Source organism: Cebidichthys violaceus, unplaced genomic scaffold, assembly GCF_023349555.1.
Source record: "Cebidichthys violaceus isolate CVI_PGR_0920_01 unplaced genomic scaffold, fCebVio1.0.p SCAF_31, whole genome shotgun sequence".
In the NCBI taxonomy this organism is placed as follows: Eukaryota; Metazoa; Chordata; class Actinopteri; order Perciformes; family Stichaeidae; genus Cebidichthys; species Cebidichthys violaceus.
This window is the reverse complement of record NW_027176495.1, coordinates 2,346,558-2,372,644: the sequence shown is the minus strand read 5'-3', so window position 1 is coordinate 2,372,644 and position 26,087 is coordinate 2,346,558. Positions and strand designations below refer to the sequence as shown.

The following is a 26,087-nucleotide window of genomic DNA, read 5'->3' as shown; positions in this document are numbered from 1 at the left end:
CAAAGGATGTCTGAGGAAACTGCAGATCTATCCTAAACACATCCTCCTAAATGTGATAGCCTGGAGCCGGAGGACACGATGAGGACTTAAATGAACCAGGTTTAGACCAGTCCACATCATCTTTGACTTATTTGCTACAATAATTCAATGAGGACAAGCAAAACTCAAACCCCCAGTGTTACAGCCCATCTATGGGGTGTTTTTCCCAACCGTCAGGTTCTCATTGTTTTCAGTGGCACTCTGGGGGGGTTGAGGTGTGCCTTCCTGTTTCACTTTTAGAGTCATTCATGACAGATAAACAGGCGATAAACAGGACTGTGAAGAGATCACAAAATAAAGAGCAGAGAGCCAGAAGGGGGAATATGTCGACAACAAAGCCAAGAGTTTGGAGGGACGTTCAAAATAACGTAAAAGTTTGAAAAGACAGACTGAGATGCAAGTTCAGCTGGAACCTTTGTTCCCCGTATTTCAGCAGTTTGCTTTTATCCTTCAGCTTTGGTTGAACATAAAATATCAGCTGCATTTCAGCTATTTTACACATGAAGCAGTAGGTGCTCCAAATTGCGATGGAGTTGCATTAGTGCATAACTGCATGCGTGGCCTCGGGGAGCATATCGTACGATATCTAAGTTTAGTCACTGAGCTACGTAGACATTATTACTCCGGGAGTTTCTCCGAGACAAAGTGACTCACCCTTTAATAATGCAGCTGTGTGATTCATTGACATTTTCTTCAGCAGCCGAACTGAACCAGTATAATCACGTTGTGCTTGGGAGCTGATTATGAGTCTAAAAGCTCATATTTTTTGCCAGACTCAGAAACTATGTTTGATGAAAGGGTGCTGGAGCAACGCCGTCCATCCTTCTATGACTTATAGTGTTATTAAAACCAACGACAGACTAGCGATGGATGTCATTTTTTAGGGACCTGATCTGCAAAAGCATTAACAGAAAGAGAGTGTTGTAAGTGAGGGACTAGTTATGTCTACATTTTACTGATAATTACTTTGCTAATCCCCCAGGGACATTGGAGAGCATCCAGCTGGATAATAAGACAACATACTACGGAACACAAAACAGCGCAGCGAGGCATCAACAACATCACTTTAAATACAGACAAATAAAGACCGATGCCACTATTTGAATTAGTTATGGTGGAAATACTGTGCATCCTTTTATACTCACATTCATTTACGATGGTGTTCAATGTAAGAAACACAACAGCTAAGTTAATGTAATGAAATATTGTAACAGTAACAAAATAACAACAGTTCAATTAAACAGGACACACAATCAACCAATCAGAAATTTGTCTCAAAAAGCCCACAATCCTAAAATAGACCTTCAAGTGAATCAGTTGAATTCATATTCAGAGTGCAGAGAAGAGAAACTCCAGTGATGCAGCCGACTGACCACTGGAGGAATACCGACCGCCCTCACTAAGCTGCGTCTGCCCATGGTCTTGGCTCTTTTGACCGCCCTCCGTTTCCTCCGGATCTCCTTCTTTGGTGGCCGGTGGTGCTCCTTTGCCCAAATGGGGTTTTCCTTAGAGAGGCTGACGAGGCTGCGTAGCACTAGAGTCACGAACCGCTTCATCGTAGCACCGGCGCTCATGTGGGCAACTTAATTTGTTACGCCATCCCAAGCAAAACCTCTGAAACCCACAGCGGTGCGCGCATTTAAGAACTGCTGCAGAGGAGACTTGGGAGGGGAAAAAAAAAAAAAACACTTGCTGTATGTGGGGGGGGGTGAGCTAGAGAGAAACAAACAGTAAGAGAGAGAGAGAGAGAGAGAGAGAGAGAGAGAGAGAGAGAGAGAGAGAGAGAGAGAGAGAGAGAGAGAGAGAGAGAGAGAGGAGGGTGCCGATAAGTCCTTCTATTGGAAAATTGTCCTCTGGATGTTCCAGTAGCTGCAGCACCAGCGACTCCCTGCTAATGAGAATACTTTGGCTACAGCTGTGATCAGGTCAGCTCACTGCCATGTGGAGGCAGGATGGGGATCATCCTCATACTGCATGTGGGCTGCCTGTATTTGACTAGGAACATACAGTTTCTGAGATATCGGAATATGGCATAAGTGTGGCCGTTTCCTGGCTTTAAACGCTGCATTACCATAAAGTGACTGTTCTAGCTGTTTCCCACGTAGTCGTTATATCCACATTACTGATGAATATGTATCAAAGATCCCACGGTGTGGGACAGTCAACCCTACATCATCACTGCTTTATCCAGCTACAGTTGGCATCATCTGGAGATTGGGGCATTTATCATTTAACTGCTGAGAGGTGGAGCGGGATGCTTGGCTGGCCTAGTCTCCAGTAGGATGATTCAAACAGTCGTTTCCCATCAGACATCCTGTCACTCATCTATGAACAAGGAGGAACCAACAAGGAAGAACAAAGGACCGAGCAGAATATTGATTCCCGAGAGCTCAAACTTTGACTGAAAACTCCACAACTGCCACCAATTTAAGACGTTGCAATAAAAAAAAAGAAAGGACGAACACAAAGTCAAATAAATATTGTCTACTTCTTCAACTAATAACAAGAGATCCAGCTGTTTTAAACAGGTGGGAGTTGTTCAATTATTTTCTATTTTCGTCTTTTCACAGAGAGTCTAACAGTAATAGTGAGACATTAAACTTACGGTATTTTACCGTTTCATAACAGGTGCTTCATGATAGAACTGTGATAGCCGGCCTGATGTCATTTTAAAGCAGCACACCTCCAAAAAAAAACGTCACAAGATGCAACGTTTACATTTGCAGTGAGTCGAGCTGAGGCCGGCTCCGCTGTGTGAGAGTAACGCTACTTGACAATCTACTCGGCTCAAAAGTTCCCCTTAACAACAGAGCATTAGTCGACGCAGCCACACAGACCTAGATCTGCCGCCGCCTCATTGGCTGCCGGAAGTCACGCGAGACCCGAGTGTGTGTGTGTGTGTGTGTGTGTGTGTGTGTGTGTGTGTGTGTGTGTGTGTGTGTGTGTGTGTGTGTGTGTGGGGGGGGGGGCTCCTCTGCTCCACTGGCTCTTTGACTCTGATAGCCTGTTGGTGCCACAGGGTGCAAACGTCTACAGAGGCTCCCAACGCTCTCCATCCAGAGAACATGACGGCTGCAGAGGATACGGAGTCACTTCTGCGTACTCCTGACAACTCTCACGCCTCTCTGAGGTTGTGTCGAATCACTCCCATTTATGACGACGCCTTACGCTGAACCTACTGTAAACTTATCCTGCGTCCGAGTACATGATCCCCCCCCCCCCCCCCCCCCCTTCCCTGAAGGCCAGAATGGCTGCGTTCACTTTTCCCACAATTCACCGCTGCATTCTCAGCACAACAGATAACAAAAGAGGTCCCGACAAAGCAGGACTGCGATGGTGTTACTATTCAGGTATTCTGTTCTTTGTGACACAGAGCTTCTTAAACAATAACAGCAGAGAGAAAATAGGTGTTGATTTAACATGTGTCAAAGGCTACTGCAGCTCCTGTTCTAGATGTGTGAACCTGTCCTATTGAAATGCACAGGAATAAATACACTTGTTCAATGCTGCACACATTTGCTGGAAAACGTACTCTATTATTTGTGCTCAAAGAAAACAGACTTCTGATCCCACAATCATATGCCGTAAATTTATAAGTCCTGCAACTATGTAATGAGCAGCAGATATATATATATATATCGTACAATAGTCCACAGATAACGTCATAGTAGATTAAATAAAGCTTTTCATTCTAAGAAGTGACCTCATTTATAGATTAGCTGGTGGGAAAGACATATGGACAGATATTAATCTTGCTTGAATTTGTGAGCATTGACTGTGCTCTTCATCTTTATTCTGTTATATTTTATATTCTTATCCAGGGGAACCTAAAGACAATCCTTCACATTGTGAATGAAGACCCCCCGCCCCCACCCAAAATGTAACAGAGCAAGATCAGAAGCTGGTTGTAAAGCTATTCCTCTGGAGAGCATGACACCTGACGTGAACACACGTGAGGATACCAATCAGTGGGCACTGATGTTGAAAATGTAAATGAGTGAATTACGTATTTTTATGACAGAGGAACAGGGACTGTGCGCACTTACCGGCATCATATTGGCAGCTGCGGCAGGTTTAAATCCAGGGGTTCATCGGCAAGTTGACTGACGGCTCAGCCGCGTATCCTCAGCGGCACCACCGCAGTCACACGAGTCCCACCTTCGCTATTTCTGGGCTCTGGTTTACTCCAACGTGACAACCGACTGGGCCTCAGTCCTCTCTGTAAAAACCAAAGCATTGGCATTATTTCAAGTGCTATACAAGTGAACATCGACAGGTGGAATAACACCTAACGTTATCAGCCTCAAGCAGGGATTTAAAGGGCCCAGGCGTGGCTCTGTGCAGCTGCTGCTACAAACAAGCGATGGTTAGCCAGGCAGCTAGCTTCGCAGAGCAACGCTGCAGCGACTCATAACAAATGGTATTCAATGACTTGATATTACTAAGTCATAACACATGGATTATACTCACAACTGTCAGAGACAATCCATTGTTCCGCGGAGTAAATCTGAGCGACGTTACTGTTAAAAAGGTAGCTAGCCGAGCCAGCTGTCAACCAGCCAGCTAACGAGAGCTCTACTACGGTGTTAGCCGTTAGCTGCTCTCACAGGCGGCTAAAGGACCGTGTGCAATGCAATTTATCCGCTCTCGTCGGTCCTCTAGCTTGCATTGGACTGCACAGCTCTATCGACGGACTGTTTTGTATTATAAGCAGACAACAATGAATAAAACGTCCATCCGAACGGGCTACCTCGTTTTTTTACGAAAGCAATTGGTCACAGTTAGCAGCGCTGGTTGACGAAAAATACAAATAGCTGGAATCCAGTTGTTGACGGCGGGAGGGGCGGGGCTTCACCGCAGAGAGAGCGTCACGTCGACGTAACAAACAAAAAAAATAGAAACATATTCAAATGTACAATACAATATAAAATACAGTGCACAGACGAACAGATACCAGTACTGTAAACAGTAACATTTAGCATGTCTCTATCTCGGTGTTGTTGACGGGTCCGTCGTGATGTGCTGTTAGCGTTATTGCAATGACTTTTTTTTTTTTTTACATTTTGTGCTCCTAAGTTGCATATTCCAATATTGACTTTTCTCAACAACGGTTGATTGGACATTTAATGCACGACCTGTCAATTCCATATTTGATCTCAGACTTCTTAATGACGTGCCAACAGGTTGTGCTTTCCTTCTGGATGGGTGAGATAGAAAAGCATCTGATCGAAGATGTCGTGTGTATGACAGCTTCTTCCAGACTCTGACATGTTGATGACAGACGTGATAGTTTTGGGCAACTTCTTCATAATTTTTAACAAATTCATGATGACACAAGTCTTTGAATATATATATGTATATATATTTATCTCAGTGCTAACACACAATGACAGCAGAGATAAACTGATTTTTTTACAGAGAACCTTTGAGGAACAATACAGATGTGTATATCTTAATGTACTACAATATAAAGATAGATAGATTTTTTTTACTCGTTCCTGCTTCATCATTTTAAATAAGGAATAAAAAAAGAGTGTCAGCTTGTGAAGCCCATTGGTGCATGTTTGCTCTCCATAAAACAAGAACACAAGGGACACTAGGGACATCCAGTGGCTCACAGAGAGAACTGACATAGTTATGAAAACCAGCAATGCATCTTGAATCACAGTCAATTTGAGATTTCTTTTGTTTTGTCTCTTGAAGAGTATATTTTGAGAACAAAACAAAAACCTGCCAACAAACCCTTTGGAGATCTATGCACCCACTGGAACAAACTGCCAGCTGACATGCTATCAGAAGCACTGATGGGATATGGAGCAATAATATATAAATACTGAAACTTCAGAAACTCTTCAAGTCACTGTCTTCTGAGTCGAGGTCCATTAGGACCTCCAGTATTCTCGTGGTAATCTAATGTGTGTTCTCATAATGAAGTCTGTGTTCTCCCTCCAAACAGTGTTGTGTAGGTGCTGGCAGAGAAACAAAGACGTACAGTGGAACCCTTTGTCCCCTGTGATTATTAAAGTAAACATTATTATTGCAACCCAGAATACATTGTCAGAGATGATCCCATTATTTGGAGCTTTTATTAAAATCAAATATACAATTATATTAATACTTAAAGACAGATTGTACCCCAGAGCAAAGGCATAAGAAGCTGTTTCAATGTATACACTTCATACACACAAACAGACATGTACAAATAAACAAACATTTTACTGATTGTGCATCCCGATAAACACTCACTTAATATTGTAAAAACTACAAATAAAATAATTTCCCAACTGCATCAATATACGTGTTTTCAAGTTTGTCTTCAAGGTTTGAATTTAAATAAATAATACAGACACTAAAAGCTGTAATTATCTTTTCATTGCACAACATTATATTTGATAGGACTACAGGATCCATTATTACAATATAATATTGGAAACGTTTTACAGTTACCAGCCTTTTGTTCCACTTTTTCCTCACAAATGAGTCATCAGACAGAGTGGATGAATAAACATCATTTTAACTCATTAACATAACAATGTCCGGTAGTGAAGCGGGACGACCCGTCGATATGAAAGAAGACTCCTCAGACTCTTTGTATCTCATCATTTGACTTTGCCGCGAGTCTTCAACTGAGAAAGCACTTTGTCGACCTGCAACAGAGCAAAACAAGGGACTTGTGCAGTATTCTCAACAGTGCAAGACTCATTAAAAATAAATCATAAATTAGGTTTATACATAAATGCATAACATGTGTGCAGTCTACAGGGAGGCTGGAGGACCAAAACAATAACTTATTTGATGGGTCAATTATAACATCATTCATGGATAGTAACAACGTTGATTATAAAATGGAATCAAAATAATAATAATTATTATAATTGTGTGCATATTTAAATGTTTTGTGTGTGTATACAATAAAGAATTAATTCTGCTTTTGTTTCTGGAAATGTCGCCACAGACACATAATTTGTTATACTGGCTATACTATTTGTGAGAAATGAAAATCTAATTTAAGTTTATTCACAATGTGAAGACAACAAAGCCGTTTTGTTATTGGTACTGAGGATGTGACTCACTGTGATGAACCAGTGAGACTGGGCCCCGTATCGAAGCTGCGACTTGAAGCTCATCTCACTGGCCGGAGCCAGAGCGTGGAGGTGGAGGTGAGGAACGGACGAGAATGGAGGAATATGAAACCCCATCCTGCACAGAGTCAACGCGGGGTTTGAACATGCCACGAACAACTGATTCAAATCATTCAGACCAAAATCTAAAATACCTGACGTCATCCAAGTTGCTGACTTTAGTCTTCTTCAGTATACTCCATCCCATTTCTACCATCCGCTCCACTATCAACACACACATCACATGAACATGGTCCCGTCATACACAGTATATGTAAAATAATCACTCGTCTCATTCATGTACGTCTATAAGGGACGGTGTCTCAGCTGGACCTTTGTTTTCCAATAAGCTTCAGGTGACATGGGGCAGCGTACTATAATAGTATGCTAGTGTTTGGAGAAGAGTGCATACAAGTTCAGGTTATTCCTGTTCCACTGGAGAGTTTCCTGTAATCACAGAGGATGGTTTGTGACGTCACTGTGACCTAATATAGCCAAGTATCACCTGTGGCACTGATTCAAACAATGTGGGCAACATTTCCCAGCAGTCAATGACAGGCTGCTGACTCATCTGTGTCTATTGAACTACTAACAGACCGGCCAAAGGGAACGTGTAAGTCACCCAGAGGTACGGCGTCCCGCTGGAGACATTTGCAGTTGTCGATATGCGTCCTGGGAACAACGAGGTAGTGATGTGTGGCGCCGGGCTGTATGTCACGAAAACAGAGCAGCTCTTCATCCTGTACGGAGAGAAACGGAGGAAGAGTTTACTGTTCTTGAACTTCTTAAACGTGAATGAACTGTCGGTACTTACGCTCAGAAGGATTTCCGTGTCAGTCCGGTTCTCCGCTATTTGGCAGAAAGGACAGTCTTCGCTGTCAGAAGCGTCCTGAGTCTCCATTTGTGTTTAAAGATGTGTCTTCATCTAAAAGCTCATGACTGTATGGTTGGTACAGTCTGGGCGTGTCTGCGGTCAGGACGACTAGCTGCTAACAGAGCTCATCGATCGGTCCACTCATGGGAACCCCTAAATTCTTATGTCACTTTACTAAACTCCTGAATATGACTTGACAGACAGCACATCAAAGAACCCATGTGTACATATCTTCTCTTTATCCTGTTGCAAGCCACAACTTTTTGCGGCAGTTACCACTGTTTGTGGCCGCTGCCACAACTTACCGTGGCAGTTGCCAGTTTGTGTGTATATATATATATATATATACATATATGTATATATATATATATATGTATATATATATATATATATATATATATGGTGTGCAGGTGATATTCCAGTGCAGGTTGTTTTTTTAATCGTGTCACATGACTGTGGCTTTGTGGTTCATTTCAGGAAATGAGTGGAAAACGTGTTTGAGTACACAGAATAAATAATTTAATTTTAAAAAATATCACAACAAACCCATACAGTATATACAGAACTGTGGTGTTCAATGGAGTCAATCCATTGTTTTCATATGGTTAATGACCATAAAAGTGCAAATCATTTCACAATGTGTCAGTGAACATACATTCACACACAGAGTGTACATGCGTACTGCTTGCTGCACATACAGACAGTGTGTGCAGTCAGTTGTCTACAGTGACATCTCAGTACTAAGGCTTTCCTTTCAAAAGTAATTCATTTATCTGCCTTGTTATCTTAATTGGTTTATTGGACTGCTGGAGCATTTTCCTTTAGACGCTTCTGTAGACATTTTTCCTGTACAGAGAAAAACATTCATTTGGATGGGGCAACAAAAGGGCATTACACGGTCCAGATCAAAGGATAAAGTCACTATATGTGTCTCAGTAACTACATTTACATCTGATGTTTGGATATTTCTTTGATCACAGTATGAAAGAAACACAAGAAAAAGCAGAATAAGTGCAGATGTCGAGATCACCGTTAAATTGCACAGCCATTGCATGGATAACACCGCAATGACTGTAATATTATTAGAGAATAAATAAAATAGGGAGCAAGAAAAGTGGCCTCAACACTCACAGTAACAAACCTGAGGGACTTTGGAATGAACTTATACATCATGTGCTTGTAGATTTGGCTGGCGGGGGCGAGCACATGGAGGTGGAGGTGATCCACTGACGTGTAGGGAGGCTGGTGGAACCCCAGACTGTGGAGGAAACCACATCGATGTAAGGCGCACACGCTGAGTACAGCTTTAGAAATCTCCATAGCGGAATGCAACACCTCAGCAAACAACCTTTGAGTTTTGACCGAGTATGTTCCCACCTGTCGTTCCATTTGAAGCTACAACTATATAGTTAGTTTTAAGCTTAAAGGTGCATCAGACATTTCAAACATTATACTTTTATCATTACTTATCGCAAAAGTTCAACATTTTAGGAAATGCACTTTTCATTTGCTGGTGGAGGTCTTGTCAAACTAGTCCTTTGAACTTTGTGTTCATTAAAGACACACACGTGTTCATTAAAGACACACACACACGCACGCACGCACACACACACACACACACGCACACACACACACACACACACACACACACACACACACACACACACACTACCTGTCTTCATACCTTATGTCCTTCATATTAGTGATCCCTTGGTCGCGTAGTACAGCTTTCCCCATGTCAGCCATCCTTTCAACTGTCGGATACAAGACTCAGTCAGTTCTCTGCAAAGATCTGACTCGATACGCTTGAAGAGGTACAGCTTGTATATTACTGTATCAAACTGAAGCAGTGGAAGAAGAAACATTCAGAGGGGTGCTATTGTAAATGTACATGTGTATCAGTACATGTCAAAGTAGCAGTAGTAATGTTGTAGTAATAAAAGTATTATCAGCAGTAGTTGCAGCAGCTGATGAGGCTCGGTGGTATTTGCAGTACTAGTTTGCAGTGATCCAGTGTGACTGACCGAGGTGAACGTGTCCCCGGTGCAGTGACAGGCAGCTGCGTATGTGCTGTTTGGGCACAACCAGGTAATGGTGAGGAGCAGCGGGGACGATGTCTCTGAAACACACCAGCTCCTTGTTCTGTCGGAGAGGATGGAGAGAGACACAAAGCACGCGTTAACCTACGGGCCTGTGAGTGCAGTGCTGTTGAAACGTGATGGTGTGTACACAATAGGAAGTAGCAGGAAAAATGTCCATGTGTGCATAACGGCACTTCCTCTTCCACTGAAATAAAGTTGCCACTGGGAGGAAGAGTGTAGCCCACCTGGTCTCTTTATAATAATAATAATAATAATAATAATAATAATAATAGTAATAATAATGCTAATACTATTAATATATTCCCTTTGCAATAAGAACGCAGACACGACATGTTAAGTTTAATCAAAGCTTCTTTAAGTGTAACAGCATACCGCATCGGTGAGCGCATAGCGTCAGCTGGGCTACTTTTTGTTACCTCTTTGATAACTTCCGTCTCTTTGTCTTGATTGTGGGCTATCAAACAGAAAACACAAGTTTGATCAAGTTTTGTTCCAGGACTTGAACCGTAGTGGAGTTCCGCCATATTTAGGATCTGGGATCTCGTGTTGAAAGGTAGAGTCGGTAGAGTCTCCTCGCCTCGCCGTTTGTAAACAGTCATTTAGACGCACAGACGTGCCGAAGATTGTCTATTTTTGCGAAGATCCTCCCACGAAACACTGTAGCAACCATAAGACTGTATAAGAACACAATCTTTTACTGGCATTTCAACAAGAAATGAACAACACATATTATAGAGAAATACATGTAATCCATTTAGTTACCTTTTAATAAATGGCAAACTTCTTGTTTGTGATCTTAACTATTACAGCAAGCAGTCAACAGCCGGAATACTGACCTGTGGGGCGATAACAGCTGATGCAAACATGGCTTAAAGGGTCAGTTCACATACACTATCTCGAGCAAGAGAAGTGTAAGTTACATTTTAAGAACAACTCGGTAATTGTTGTTTTGTGACTTGAGCCCACACCATTGCCTACTACATACACGGTACTATAAAGATAACATATAATCAGTCAAAAATACATTTAGATTCAATATGGAGAATATACATTTAAGGTCTAACAAATTAAACTGCAGTGCCTGAAAACAGAGGTGGAGTGAAACCTCTTCATCTTCACTGCAGCTTTTCAGCTTCATTATTCATTTTCTGTTACATCAGGGTCTCTTATGGAACGTGAGTACAGGCAATTCCAGACTTCCTTCACTTGTCCTACAATAACAACAGCATGACAGCATTTGGTCTCTGGTAATATTCAAGACAAATCATTTACATGAATATTTGTAGGACATTAAATCACACTGAAGGGCAAAACAAACCAATTAAATTAACATGTTGAGGTACAAATTTACTAATAAACACAACCCATTATCATATATGTATATACTGAACATTTATTTAAGTTTAAATGTGTTTGCTATAACAACACAATAAATAGATCCTTAGTGATAACACAGCAGTTTTGGATTCACATGAAATAATACTCAACTTCACAGTTACAACACAAGACAACGAAGCTCATTTCCACATGAAGCGATAACTGGTATTAGTGAATAGTATGGCAGGTATCATAACAGTGGTGTCACACATGCAGTCTTGCAGTATCGCATGTTCATGCACTACAAGCCTGTATCAGATACACAAGATATAAATGGACATTTCTTTTCCGTGTTAGTAGATCTGATTTTTTTAGTTGGTGGCATACCAGAGTGCAAAAACAAACCGTCCATTTCAAAGTAAAGCAGAGGCCGACATGTGGTTGGACAGGAAGCTTCCCTCCTGTAGTGGTGATCAAATAACAATCAGTAACAATTTGACATGGAAGCAATGCTCGATTACACCGGTCCACAACGCAGCGCTGACCGTCGATTAATCCTGTAGTGCAAAGGGACGTCACGTTAAACCTCGACGTGTGAGATATGAATTCAATACTGACAAACAGTCATCAATAGTGCTTATTGGGTCCAATCAGAAACAGAAACATTTAACACAACATTTCTATAAAAGTACAACTATTTAAAAAAGAAACACAACTGAGCATTTTTTGTAAAAAATAACAGAATGTAAAAAAAAAAAAAAAAAAAAAAAAAAAAAAAAAAATCTAAAATATTTTATAAAATATAATGAGCTCACAGCAACTGTGAAATTCAAACACAACATATTTGGTCATTGCAAACCTGGCTTTACTACTTGTTTTAGATTATACGGGGAAATCAACACATACAACGTAGTTGTGAGGAAATGCAATGGAACGTTCTCATTCAGGTCATCTAAAACTCGACGATAAGAGAAGAAGACGGCCCTCAGAGAAGTGCAAGACCTCCACTGTAAACAATTACAACATGTCCCTCTGAACCCTTATGGAATGCTGGAGGATCCCAAAACATCTCCCTGGAAAACTCCATTCCCTTTAAGTTTGAAATTCATTCGAAAGATTCTAAACTTCACTTTGTCTTCAGCACATAACCCTGTACGTTCCCATAGATACTAATTACATCATTATTTCTGCACAAATGAACCAAATGCATTATGGGATCCCTTGTTCTTTCATACAGACTTAAAATCTTTCCGGGATAACCTCAGCAGTAACATCAGCAGCCTTCTTCTTCTTCTTCTTCTTCTTCTTCTTCTTCTTCTCTCCTCATGAGCTAATGGCAGTCTGCATGCTGGGAAAGCTGGAGGCATTGACGGATGTCTAAGGCAGCTAATGAACTGAGAGCAACCACATTTTCTCACACTTCCACCTTTGAAGGACGGAGGACCCAGACATGAACTAGGCCAACCTACCTGTGGGTCAGACCCACCTCAAAACAGTACTTTCCAGTCAACGTAACAACCGCACTCGCTTCTCTCGCGAAACATTTAGTGTCAATGTGGGACAGCTAGGTTCGCCTCCAAGCGGTGCGTAATAGACTTGGAGTTGTTTGAAGCTGGGAGTGAGTGCAGGAGTAGCTGGGGAGCAGGTGAGGCTACTCAAAGGTCCAGACCTCCACACTATGGATGTTGAAGTCTTGCTGGACGGAGAGCGGCTGGTTGTTGAAGGTGGCGCATTTGGTGGTGGTTCCTCGGTACAGCTCGGCGTCCAGCCACAGACCCAGCTGACCGCTGCAGAGGAGAGAGGGCGGCGGGTTACAACGGTGGAAAACAGGAGGACATTATCGAAGGGAAAAGCCTTTGTTCAGATTGTGCATTTGTGAAACACATTAGCTCGCTGTTTGTACTTACCCTCCTCCTCCCATCTGAAGAGAATCAGTGTTGCCCTTCACAAAGTAAGAGTTCTCCCCCGTCCAGCGGTACACCTAAAAATCAAGAGCAAACAATGTTTGATATTGTCATTTGTGGAATAGAAACAGGAACCCGAAGTGAGTTCTTAAACCGACTCGATACGAACCTTGATCTCAGGACAGAAGCTGTAGAGGAACGTCTCTCCGGTGCCGTAGCAGTGTTCGCTCACTCTGAAGGGGTGAGTCGAGAAAGCCCCGAATATCTGCGACACGAGTCAGATTCAGATTCGTGATGGAAAGAAGTACCATGAACAAGCTTAAAGTGTTTCAACTAGTAGTTCAAAGTTTTAGGAATATATGAAATGAACCCGACGGCATACATTGTGATTCATTCACTATGTTGTGGCATCAGGAGCTCGCATGCAATGCATCCTGGTACATGTAGCAAACAAAATGCAGTCATCTACCTGGTTATCCATGTCTTTGATGACCAGCAGCACGGGACTGTCCACGTCTGCCAGGCTCCTGTACAGAGTCTTCAGGCTGGTCCCATGTTTGACGGTGCTGTAGGCCAGTCTCCAGGGGTAAATCTGCACACGGGCCGGCAGGCGACTGGCAAGCTGGAGGGCGAGCACGTCATCAGAGTATCAGGCTGACAGATCAGTAACTGAATTTTTCATGTGGTTAGCAGCCAGAAACAAGCGACTGGTTAAATCAAGAAATGACCTTCTCAATGTGCGTGTCCTGCAGCAGATCGCTGGTATCTCGGAGTATGGGCAGAGCATCCAGAGACAGCTCTCCGTCACAGCTGCTGAAACTCTGCCTACGCTTGGCCTCGTCAATGGTGATGATCTTGGGGCAAAACAAGTGTTTGAGAAATCAATGACACAAAGACAAAGCAGGAGCATAAATGAAGCTCATCTCAACACGTCAAAGGTCTCGAGCAGAGTTCAAAAACATGGCATTACTGTTTATGACTGTAATTCTGCTGAGCTCACCTCCCAGCTGCAAGATGCAGGGTCACTGAAGAAGTTGTCAATCATGTCCAGCTCCTCTTTCTCCACCACAACAAAGCCCTGCTCTCGAGCCTCCTTCCCGTACACATCCGGGGACCACTGCACAAAAAATGCATAGAGGTGGTCCACCCTGGAACACACACACACACACACACACACACACACACACACACACACACACACACACACACACACACACACACACGATTGGTCAAAAGCCTATTGTGAGCTTACACAAACTGTAATTCCAGAGAAGGCTCGAGTATCGTCCACCATCGTTGTCTCACCTTTCTTGTGGCACAGCAAACCAGTACTCCGGCTGTTTACCCCGGCCCCCAAATGAGTGGGCGGGACTTAAGGTCCTCCCGGTGGCAAAGGACTTCCTCATTGGCTTCCCCACTTTGAAGCACAGGAACATAGGTGGGATTTTACTCTTCTCCTCTGAGGAGTAAAGCATGTCTGTAGAGAAAAGGAGCATTGTCACATTGAGAAGGAGAGTTTGATTCGTTGAATGCTACACTCCTAATCATGGGTTTGTAATTCCTACCTTCTATTGGAGCCTGTATCCTCTCCAGCAGCCATGACTTCACTTCTGCCTCATAGCTTTTCTTCCGTCTCTCCTCCTCACTGAGTTCAGCCCCACCTGCTGGTCGGTCTGGGCTTTGTTTCTTTGGATTCGAGTCCCCACGAATCTCAGAAGCCTCCTTCAGACTTAATTTCCTGTTTTGGTCGACAGGTGCGCCGATTATTTCGTCGTGTGCACCATTCAGCAGCTGTTCGGTCCCTTTAGGTTTCATATCTTTGGTCTCCTCTTGGTTTGTAGGTCTACCACACGAGTCGCCCTGTTTTTCAGTCTCCGAAGAGAATCGTATTGACTCGCCGGTCTCAATGGTGCTGTTCTGAGCTTCGCCCTCATCCTCTTCATCATCGAGCTTCTCTATAGTTTGAGAAAGAATCGTCTCGTCCTGAAAGTCTCCCCAGCCCGGGCGGCTTGGTCCTAGTTCCGGCAGGTCCCTGCTGACGAGGCTCCGTGTTGTGGAGGACGTCGTCTCCTCGGCCTCTTCAGCGCCGCTGACAGTCGGCTCCAACTCTGTGAATCCTTCGTCTGACGGAGACTTCTCTGTCTGCTCGCCCTCTGTGCTCACAGGTATAAAGAAAATGAAACAGTTCTTTGGAGAGTGAAAAACCTAAATGTGAGAAGTCCTAACCCAGAGTAAAAACAGACTTGGAGTGATTTGATTTATTGCTAATCGGAGCGTGGACTCCCTACAGCCAACCCCAGTGGAGAGAACACATGACGGTACCGGCTTCAGAGAGCGTCGAGTCGATGTCATCCAACACGATCGGTCGCTTCGGATCAAGAGCTTCGTAGCGGCTGAAGGGGTTGAGATCCCGCTCTGATGGCAGCTGCTCCCACTCGCCGGGCCTGTACACAGGACATAAATCCTGGGGTAGGTCTCTGTGGGGTCACGGGTCATCACACAAACCGCACCGCAAACCAGGATGAAAACGAAAAGAGGAAAAAAACAAAAAAGACAAAAAGTCCAGACAGAAATTATAAATGACCAGAATGATACAAAGCAAAATGACACATGTGATGTAAAACAGCAAAATAAAACTATTAATGAGGCACAAACCAAAAATACTGAAATGGAAAAATTACAAAACTAAAACAAGTAACAAGATTTTAAAGTAGACAAGATCCAGCGGAAACAAAGGTACTTCATAAAGAGAGAGAAGTGTTAAAGAGTAAAATGTTAATCTGTGAACATAAAGGGCTTTGTACACTTTCACTCATGAGATGAACAAGAAAAATAGAAACTGGAAGGAGGAACAAGAAAGGAGGAATCAGAGCTGAGGACAGAAGAGGAACCGCTACAAAAGAGGGAAGCGAGGAAAGCGAGACGTTCCGGAGCTCTTACGATGGCAGAGCGTCTTTGAGCTTCATGCGCGACACGTCGTCGTACAGCGCCACAGAGACCACCTCCTCCATGGGGCAGATCAGGCCGTACTCCTCGCAGCCGTGCTCGATCACCAGGGGGTCCGACTTGTGGGGGTCAAACATGATGTTGTTGGGGGTCACGATCAGCACGCCTCCCACCACGCCCTGCAACAGCGAAGTATCGCATCACGTTACCAGAGTCATTTAGGAAATGAAATGTTTCAGCCTTGGTTTTCCAGGCTTCTTACCATGCCGTCAGTGAAGTATTTGCAGCTCATCTTGATGAACTTAACCGTTGCCGGGCTCTCGTCCTCCGAGTTTGGGGAGAGCTCACGCCGGAGGGACTTTGTTGACATGCAGTCTGACGGGCCGTCCTGAAGGAAGGTAGAAGGACAGACCAGAGACCTGGATGTCACGCCGACTACTGAAGAGTTTCATCACCGCGTGTTTCAGCTCTCATCAGCCTTTAAGGCACCAGATCATGATATATTTATTACTCACTTTTCAAAAGTGCCCGAAAGTAGCTTCTTCTCTTGACTATCAAATGCTGGATGATGAAATTACTGCACTTAAAAAAAACTGCTCCCTCATACTGAATTTGTTATCCATCATGGAGGGTATCAGAAATTACATTACGAGAATAATAAAATTGCATCTGAGCCAAAATAATTATTTTTTAACAACACAATAGCAGCAGCCAGTGTAGACGGACAATTTTGGACAAAGCTTGAAAACACACAACAAGAGTTGGATGAGTATAATCAATAGAATTACACCAAATAAAGATCAAAAGTGGATTTCTATGTTATCAATGACTTTCTGAAGGCATGTTGAGAAGAGTTTCATAGTCGGATGTCGGTTCATGTGCCTTTTAACAACGTCTTTTAGAAAGATGTCCCCAAGTCGCTCCTGTAAACTACTGCATAAAGAATCCCTCTTTACTTACGTGTGACGCGTTCTCCGACAGCCCATTTGTGAAGCAGGGATCAGAGGAACTGTGAGACTTTAGGTCAGCTTCTGACTGGCTCACATCAGGGACGAACAGCTTCTGTAACAACGACGATGGAGAGCTAACGGTGAGACGGCGGGAGGAATCACGGAGCGGTGGCCGGCGCTACCGCCGAGGTTCTCACCTGACCGGGGTAGACGCTGCGAGAGAAGAGCTTGTTCAGCTGGACCAGCTTGTTAGGCGTGACGTTGAACTTGAGCGCGATGCTGGTGAGGGAGTCATCGGGTCCCACCTGTAGCGAGAGACAAACTCATTTGAACCGTTCTGCTAATAAGTCAGTATGTTATTTAAAATGTGTTTCCACTGCAGTGGCACTCACAATGAACTCCACTGTCCCTGGTGGTCTCTTCTTCTCCCTCTTGGTCTGATTGTTGCTTTTGCAGCCATCGTCTAGAAGGGAAACAGAAAAAGAGACGCAGACTGAGGATGATCACACAGGGTCTAGATACACTTTCTAAATAAACGTCAAAAATGAAAACGCCATCCATTGAGGGCAGTAAAAAGAAATGTTTATTCCTAAATACCCTGTGGTTCATTGCCTTTTGAGTCAATACCAGTGACCGGTTGTCCCCTGTCATCATCCAGCCTGAAAACACGGCCCACACATTCTGAAGCAGTTATCATAAACACACACACACACACACACACACACACACACACACACACACACACACACACACACACACACACACACACACACACACACACACACACACACACACACACACACACACACACACACACACACACACACACACACACACACACACACACCCTTGTAGTAAACAAGGTCCACAGTCAGCATTTTCTTCTTGCCAAGAACACAGAAGCTATTAGCGTACCACTCCCTGAATGCTAAATTACACTGCTGCCTCTTCAAGGAAAGAGGACATGACGAAGCATTCGACAGCCAGACTCTGGCTGCTCTGCTCTGGACCGAGCATTAGAGACCAGACTGATCTAACGTACGCGGACGCATATATATATATATATATATATATATATATATATATATATATATATATATATATATAACCTACAGAGTTATGTTCTACACTGCAGGGAGTCGTGTTTGATTTGATGGGCTGCAGGTAACAATACTGTGGTCTTATTGAACACATAATGCAGAGTTTACACAGCTGGCTGACCCACTGCATGCATGACTTTAGTCAATTATTACAGTCTGTATGAACGGGGTTGTGGATGATTTACGCTGCAAACAAACCCAGAAGCACATGACAGAATGGTGTATAATGTAGCGTACACTGAATGCAGGTCAGATTAAGTTTATTGTTGTGCAAATATTAAACTATAGATGACCTGACAACTAGCTTATTGATCCGTCACAAAGAACGTATTTCAGTCACTTAATTAATTCAATAGCCTACTGATAAAAAGATATCAAAAATAATTTTCTTTCACATTTAAGAGTCGCAATAATAGCAGAAATTAAGGACTTCACAGCATTTTGATTGTGATTTAACACTTGCACCAACTCTCATGACTCAACCTTTGAGAGTACACCACCTTACATGTCATCAACTGTAAACCAGTACAATGTAAAAAGGTTACACAACTTCCTGTTTAAAACTGCTGAGGTTGTTCCCAACACAGAGAACCCTGTGTAGTAAAAGAGCAGGAGAATAAACATCGACATGATACCACCAGTTGACATGGGACTACAGGGGACTACAGGGGACTACAGGGGACTACAGTGGACTACAGGGGACTACAGGGGACTACAGGGGACTACAGGGGGCAATACAACCAAATAAAAACTTTGACGTGTTGTCGGGGCGTCCATGTATTTCAGTGCAGGTCTTACCCGAGGCCGCATGTGGCTTTGCTGTTATTCTCTGCAGGTCTGTCTTCTTGTTCGGGTCCTTGTCATTTGGGATGTCTGGACAGGAAATCACAGCTGGGTTCTGCTCAGTCACATTCTTTTCCGATTGGCTCTGCTTGAGCTGTCTCCGCCTCTTCAGCCTGAGGGGACGGTCATATATATTAAATGCAAGTAAAATTAAGAAACATGAGTTTAGAAGACTTATGTCATGACAACGTTTACAGGTTGGGCTAACACACTTCATGTATGAACATGTGCACAGGCCGCGGATGGATCACCGAACGGGCCTAGAGAGCAAACCTTCAGGACGCCCCCCTGGCCTTCACCTACAACATCCCGACCAGGAAGAGACTCAAAGAAACATAAAACGACTACAAAGATACACGAAGAGACCAAAACATCTCAACACCAAAGAGATGCAAAACAGCTGCAAAGAGACACAAAGAGACAAACAACCATGAAGAAAAGGGGACAAACAACTACAAAGAGACAGAAAGCAACCACAAAGAGACACACAATGACCACAAAGAGACACACAATGACTATAAAGAGACACACAATGACCACAAAGAGACACACAATGACCACAAAGAGACACACAATGACTATAAATATGTCCGTTGTGGATTAAGACCTTCTGTCCAGGTGCTGCGTTTGTGCTCAAAGTTATTGCATTGAGCTTTAACTTTTCTCTCTCTTTACTTTGCCGGGTCAGCTGTGTTTTCATCTCAGGCTGTACCTTCACCCCTATTAAATCATTGATAGTTCAGGCAATGATGTAATGGCATATCTAGGCGCTGTTGAGGTTCATTAAGGGGGAACTGCGGTGCAGAGGAACCAGGGGTTAGTGGTGCACTTAAGGATAGTGCTGACCCGATGAGCCCCAAAGAAACCTTAAGTGTTGATATGCGTGTGTTAAGAAACGATAAGACCAAATTGATTTATCATCATCATCATCTTTGAGTGATAGGGACAGTGCAGCCCTGCGAAGCCCCAAGCAAAGGAAGAATCAAAGAAAAAGGTAAGAAGTGTTTTTAAGTGTTTGAGCGCTTTGATGGAAAGGCAAGAGTAGGTCGATAAGGCTGCGGACAGACACGGCTCAGGCCTCCCTCCCACTTTAACGGAGCAGCTCACATCTGGTAGTGATGAACTCAAGAATCTGCATGCACAGTCTCAGCAGCACAGCTGGTTTCACTTTGGGTAAGGCGCAGAGCATCTCTCAAGCCTTCGTCTTAACATTTTTCCCTTTTCTCTGACCTGTTTGTAAGCAGCGTATCCAGAACCAACATAATGACGGAGAACGTGAAAAACGAAAAGACAAAAACAATCCAAAAAACAACGTAGACAACGTAACATAAATAATCACAGCACTCGAGTCAAAAGGCCCACCTGGTAGCAGGAACCTTTTCTGTTTTGTAACATGAATGTTTACATGATTTGAGATAATTATGGTTGTTTTGGTTTACTTGTCATTCAAATGTGTTCAAATTGTCGATGTTTCGTATATGTGCAGTTTTGATACAATCTTATTATTGGATGCAACGTTGATGTAACTTTGTTGTTGTTGTATGAAAAAACATTGTTGACCATATGCATTTGATTTGAATATGGACCCAAGGCAACAACTAGTGTGAATCCCCCCAAACAATAATAGACAAACAACTTGGACAACACTGCATTGATTTTGTTCTTTTTAGGTCTAATTTGACTTTGACACCATGAGTTCTGTTGTTTTGCTGAATCAACGTTATCAAGCAGACACTTCCTTCAGGACATCTCTGTAGAGCAGGTCTCATTGAACCTAACCACTGGTGTGCAGCGTTTGGATTCACTAAAACATATAGTTTAGCACCACATGACGCATGGTTGTGGTCTCATTAGACGATAGAACCTCTTCCGACTTCATTTGCAGAGTCCCACATATCGTTAATAAAAACAATAACCAGGATGTCGTGTTTCTCCAAAAGATATATGTCGGAAGTATTTTTTTTACGTTGTTCAGTTCAGTGTTGTTCAGTGTCCAAAAACTGTGATTACATGAGAAGGGTTTCACTTTTGTAAAGCAGTAACAACATGAAAGTGTCACGTTTATGCTCCACATTGACCTTTTCTTCCATCCGTCAGGAAGCGAGGCAGCATGTGGTGCAGCGGGCAGGAGAGCAGCGTGTTCTAGCAGTAGCTGTGCTCAGAGATAAGGAGGATTCCCCTTCCTGACATGTTCTCTTTGTGCCCGTCTGTTCTGTCTATTGGTCTGCACGAGTCTCACTTCTCCACCTCTCACCTTTCCACTGTTGTTTCGCTGCTCCCTCCTGCAGGTACGACCACCGACTCAGCCCAAAGCCTGCAGTCCCGTTAGGATCTAATGCACACTGCTGGTCAAGTAATTAGAGAGCCACTGAGATGTGATGCCTTTTAAAAAAAAAATGAAATAATGTAATATTTCCAACATAAGCCAATCAAATCAATAAAACACAAGACAAATTGCAGGTTTGTCAGCACAGCCTGAACAAGTAACCCAAGACGAGAGAGAATGAAGGCCATTAGGCTCCACTGCATTACCTCACATCGTTTATCACAAGCCTACACTCAACAACTCCAACACTGACAGCACTCAGACGACTTCTCATCCAGCGATCAACTCGTTTATCCATTTTAAAAGGTGACCTTTGGCCTTTATTTACATATGAGCTGTTCGTCAATTGTAGGCTTAAGACAAGAGAAATAAGTGATGTCTGTCTGCCACGCTGTGAAATAGTGTTCATGTAGAACCGGCAGGAGGGATGGAATAAATCAAGCAGAACGAGAACTCTAAGTGTATTTGAAGGATATTTAGACACATTCAAGCCATATTACCGTACAGTGAGTACACACCATTACATCATTCACTCAGCTCTCTTAAAATAAACACCTGTCAGGAGTTATTAATTAGTGGATCGTGCAGTTCTATGTCCCGTCTCATCCGTGAAGACGTCACACAGATTCCTTGTCGTTTCTACGCAGCGCGGCTGTGACGAGGCTCTCCACACACATGTCCTGCTATCCGGTTCCACAACGCTGCCAAAATCACATTTTACAGTCAACATCATCCCTGTGGGTCAAGAAGCTTTGACGCATGACTGGGATTATATGAGGCTGTATTGGCTGGGTGCAGCTCAGACACAGGTGACTTAAACAGCGCCAACACATGCATTGAAAAAGGGTGAAGAATTGTTAATTAGTGAATTCACCTTTACAGCAGATTGTCAAAGTACAAACGACAGTGCAGCACAATGGAAACGCCACAATGTCCGACTCGGAAGACTTTGACTTTACAAGCATATGATACCTGGACTGAGTTACACAGATACCTAACTAAACCTGCATGGCATCTTAAAGAGAGGTCAATATCTATACTCATTATCTGTACTCATTTAATGGCAAATGCCATGTACCACCTTAAGGTGAAAGCAATCTGTCATGAGCACAAGAAACATGCTGAATGTTGGAGCTCAACAATACTTTTGCTGCATGAAAAATGACCTCGAAAGCCAAAACACAAAAAGGCACACAACGAGTCGCTTACCTGGCGAAATATCCCGGCTTCCTGTCTCTCTTCTCCATCAGGCCGGGGTCCTAAATCTGCACGCAGTGAAGCGCATCGATACAAACATCCACCCTCTACACTCCCACTCAGTGCGTCCACGCCAGCGGACTTGAGGAAGATCACCTCTCACGCTTCTTCTTCCTCGTCCTGCAGGAGGAAATGAGCGAGGGGATTAGCAGGCCCGCCCTCCTCACTCAACAACATTCAATTCAATGTGAAAAAGCAATAACTGCTGCTGAAGGCTAATCAGCCCAAAGGGGGAGGGCGATGAGAAGCATGACAATGGCTGACCAACAGCAACAACACATCGGCTCCTAGTTCACGTTGCCACAGCATGCTTCATTACAGCAGTGTGTCTATAATCAGCTGCTTCATTACGACAGTGTGTCTATAATCAGCTGCTTCATTATAATAGTGTGTCTATAATCAGCTGCTTCTGGTCGGAAGTCCCGTTGACGTAAACACGCAGACCGTCCACGGCTCCACTATCTATCAGCTAGCTGCAGCAGGATGAACGCCGGACAGAAACATTCTAAACGCATGTCGCACATCCCCGAAGAGGAGAAATCAGGCTGCTGCACTTCGTCCATGTGTCGCGCTAACATGTTATATAACAGGTAAATGGCGAACCTCAAGACGAAAGGCTACATTCGAAGCAACGTCGCCCCACCTAACGTTACATTCTTCAGTCTGTAGCAACTTGCTCAATTAATTGCTCTGCCTCGGACCTGTTTCGTGGCGTGCAGCGGTGACAACAGACAGACAGCAGCGATGTTGAGTCAATCTGTTCGACCGCGGCAGGCTTAAGCAAACACAGGCACAGTGAGCAAGGTCCAGATTTACAAGTGATTTAACAGCTGCTGCTAACTAGCTAGCCACGTTGTTTACAGGACAATAGCAACCTGGTGGAGATGCTATTGTGATCGGTTTCAGCTGTTATCCGGTCTCTTAAAATGACGCTATCTCCTTCCTGTTCGTGCAATCTGGACCAACGCGGACGCGCAACACTGATGTACGACGACGCATTCAAAACGCGAAATGTGACAGAAAATAGGTGGCTACATTTGCCCCACTTACCTTGCGTTCATCCTCCAGGAGCTAGCGTTGTATCAGAATGAAGCTCCCCTGCACGGCGCCCTCTGGTGTCATGTGTACTGTACAAACACGAGCCCACCACCGGGCTTTACCGTAGACCGTGCACGAGCTAATTAACGTTAGCTAAAGCTAATTTCAGGTCAAGATTAGTTGAAGAGTTGATTGTTGGTCGATATTACACTGCCAGGTGTAGAAAACTATGCAATAGCACATTATATTTTTTATCTGACCATAAGGGCGCTATCAGTCCCTGGTGGTCTAGTGGTTAGGATTCGGCGCTCTCACCGCCGCGGCCCGGGTTCGATTCCCGGTCAGGGAACTACTTTTTCTGCTTGCTAGCCAAAATTTGCGCCCATATAATCTTAAACGGAGCTCAACTGACCGCTTTTATATTAATACGTCACAGATGGACCACTCAGAGAGCTGTATTAGGTCAATCAACCAACTCAAGTTGGATTAATTTATTGTTTTTTTAGTAGCCATTAGCTTGCAGAAAAATAGTAATATCTGCGATTTTTTTGTAAAAATAAAAATTATACTTTTTGCAATGCCTTACTGACATTGCAAATTACTTACATTACTTACTTGACTTTGCCACCACCTGACCGACTCCTAATTCTGCCGCTTGGTGGCGACAGTTCACAACAAATGCAACTAGAAACAAGGGTCTGACCATGAGAAAGAAGTCATGTTGTATCAGCTACAACAGTCCGCAGCCTACATGAAATATATCTCATATTAAAACAGCCTCCACCATGAGAACCCTTTAACATACATGGGCTTTTTTATTTATCTTCACAAGTCAAAAAGAACAAAAAGAACAACATTGAAAACTGTCCGTGTTGATTGAGTAAAGAGTAACGAGAGTAACGCATTTTAATACTGAGAAGACTGTGAGGAACAATTATTAAATGTCTTTTACATTTGCTTTGAATCATGTTTTAAATTTACAGTACATCAACCACAACTCATAATATATATATATATATATATATATATATATATATATATATATATATATATATATATATATATATATATATATATATATATATATATATATATATATATATATATATATATATATATATATATATAATCTAATAATATATCTAAAATCTAATTAAGATATAAATATAATGCAGTGATAATTCCCACTCACTCCTTTCATGAAAGCTTAGTTGTGAACCTGTTTGAGATAGAGACCATGAGATAATGTGTGTTTGTGGAGCTTGGGTCCCAGAGAGCCCTCTTAGGTGGGGCAGACAGAGACCCCCGCTGCAGGCCCTCTCATTGGACGAGGCCGGAGTTAACCAGTTCCTGGCTGGCTATGTATCTTTGCAGTTATTTTGACAGGCGTTATCATTGTGAGAGAGGAGATAAGTTGTCTTAGGGATCGCCATGGCGCCGGTGTGTCCCTCCTCCGTCCTGCTCAGACTCCCATCAACCCCTCTCCACCCCCTCCTCCTTCCCTACCCTGCTTGGAGCAAAGGATTGTTGGGGACTGGTTGGTTGGGAGAAGGGTTTTTGTTGGCAGGGACCCCGGGGCTCTGGGTATCATCGTCCCCCTCTAGGACCACCGAATCGTCATTTGACTCAGCAAATGGACCATTCTATTAAATGTTCTCTCTTGTTCTTTGCTCCTTTTTCCTTATTTCTAATATGTTTCTTGCCAGGTTCTTCGTCTCCTTCCTGGACGCACAGACATGGCTTCCAAAGCTCAAAGATACAACATTAAAAAAGGAAGTAGCACAGTTTAGCTGGATTTAAAGCACTACAAAAAGCCAGGGATGAGCTCTAAACTTGTGACTCTTTAATGTGTAATGTTTTCAAGATGTTACTCAGACAGGGGCTATAAAAAAAACAGTCTATGTCCACATCAAACCACGAGCATACAGTACTCATTTTAGACACTGATATTAGAATCTTTACAGCACTGTCCCGTCAGGGCCCACAAGCAGCTTGGTATAATACTACTGCTACACACACACACACACACACACACACACACACACACACACACACACACACACACACACACACATGTATACGGAGGACTGTATGTGGCAGAGGATGTAAAGAAAAGAAGAAAGGCACAAAAAAATAGGAAGCACACTTTCAGGCCATAAACCTTGATGTTTGTATTTGTGCCACTGCCATGGCATAATGTGTTATTGTTTATGCCTCATAGTGCCATATCCAGCACTCATTTGGATAGTATCTCACTCGTGTCTGCTGTT

The 26,087-nt window shown here is 43.2% G+C and overlaps 4 protein-coding genes and 1 non-coding gene across 13 annotated transcripts in view; 1 reads left to right on the top strand and 4 right to left on the bottom strand.

Annotated features, from left to right (window-relative positions):
- ppp1r13bb (protein phosphatase 1, regulatory subunit 13Bb) overlaps nt 1-4,874 on the bottom strand; it is a 19,469-nt gene extending 14,595 nt beyond the window's left edge. For all 5 annotated transcript variants that reach the window (XM_068724494.1, XM_068724495.1, XM_068724497.1 and 2 more), the window contains exons 1-2: nt 4,510-4,874; nt 4,086-4,258 (exon numbers count right to left, since the gene is read on the bottom strand). In XM_068724494.1, the coding sequence (XP_068580595.1) occupies nt 4,086-4,094 (9 nt within the window). In that variant the 5' untranslated portion in view covers nt 4,095-4,258; nt 4,510-4,874. The remainder of the gene's footprint in view (nt 1-4,085; nt 4,259-4,509) is intronic.
- Nucleotides 4,875-6,089: 1,215 nt separating this feature from the next.
- On the bottom strand, nt 6,090-8,297 carry LOC137882256 (adenosine 5'-monophosphoramidase HINT3-like). Its single transcript, XM_068724453.1, has 5 exons — nt 7,975-8,297; nt 7,783-7,900; nt 7,316-7,385; nt 7,113-7,239; nt 6,090-6,686 (listed from the first exon to the last, which is right to left on the bottom strand). Exons 1-5 carry the CDS (start codon nt 8,059-8,061, stop codon nt 6,639-6,641), a joined length of 450 nt encoding a protein of 149 aa, XP_068580554.1. The 5' UTR covers nt 8,062-8,297; the 3' UTR covers nt 6,090-6,638.
- Nucleotides 8,298-8,538: 241 nt separating this feature from the next.
- LOC137882255 (adenosine 5'-monophosphoramidase HINT3-like) lies at nt 8,539-11,408 on the bottom strand. 2 transcript variants are annotated; one of them, XM_068724451.1, is made up of 6 exons: nt 10,899-11,408; nt 10,553-10,793; nt 10,059-10,176; nt 9,719-9,788; nt 9,166-9,292; nt 8,539-8,880 (listed from the first exon to the last, which is right to left on the bottom strand). In XM_068724451.1, the coding sequence occupies exons 2-6, from the start codon at nt 10,733-10,735 to the stop codon at nt 8,830-8,832; spliced, it is 549 nt and encodes a 182-aa protein (XP_068580552.1). In that variant the 5' UTR covers nt 10,736-10,793; nt 10,899-11,408; the 3' UTR covers nt 8,539-8,829. The 2 variants fall into 2 exon arrangements, with proteins under 2 accessions (XP_068580552.1, XP_068580553.1); XM_068724452.1 differs by having other exon boundaries at nt 9,176-9,292; nt 10,553-11,408.
- Nucleotides 11,409-11,509: 101 nt separating this feature from the next.
- Nucleotides 11,510-23,907, bottom strand: ncoa7b (nuclear receptor coactivator 7b). 4 transcript variants are annotated; one of them, XM_068724446.1, is made up of 17 exons: nt 23,830-23,907; nt 22,732-22,899; nt 19,152-19,309; nt 17,646-17,716; nt 17,451-17,558; nt 17,264-17,365; nt 16,566-16,691; nt 16,298-16,482; nt 15,680-15,834; nt 14,923-15,510; nt 14,663-14,834; nt 14,358-14,505; nt 14,086-14,211; nt 13,827-13,979; nt 13,527-13,622; nt 13,361-13,434; nt 11,510-13,240 (listed from the first exon to the last, which is right to left on the bottom strand). In XM_068724446.1, the coding sequence occupies exons 2-17, from the start codon at nt 22,767-22,769 to the stop codon at nt 13,105-13,107; spliced, it is 2,436 nt and encodes an 811-aa protein (XP_068580547.1). In that variant the 5' UTR covers nt 22,770-22,899; nt 23,830-23,907; the 3' UTR covers nt 11,510-13,104. The 4 variants fall into 4 exon arrangements, with proteins under 4 accessions (XP_068580547.1, XP_068580551.1, XP_068580549.1 ...); XM_068724450.1 differs by having other exon boundaries at nt 15,680-15,801; XM_068724448.1 differs by lacking the exon at nt 23,830-23,907 and adding an exon at nt 23,383-23,781.
- Nucleotides 23,908-24,094: 187 nt separating this feature from the next.
- trnae-cuc (transfer RNA glutamic acid (anticodon CUC)) lies at nt 24,095-24,166 on the top strand. Its single transcript has one exon. It is a non-coding gene; the product is annotated as a tRNA-Glu (tRNA).
- The last annotated feature ends 1,921 nt before the right edge of the window (nt 24,167-26,087 follow it).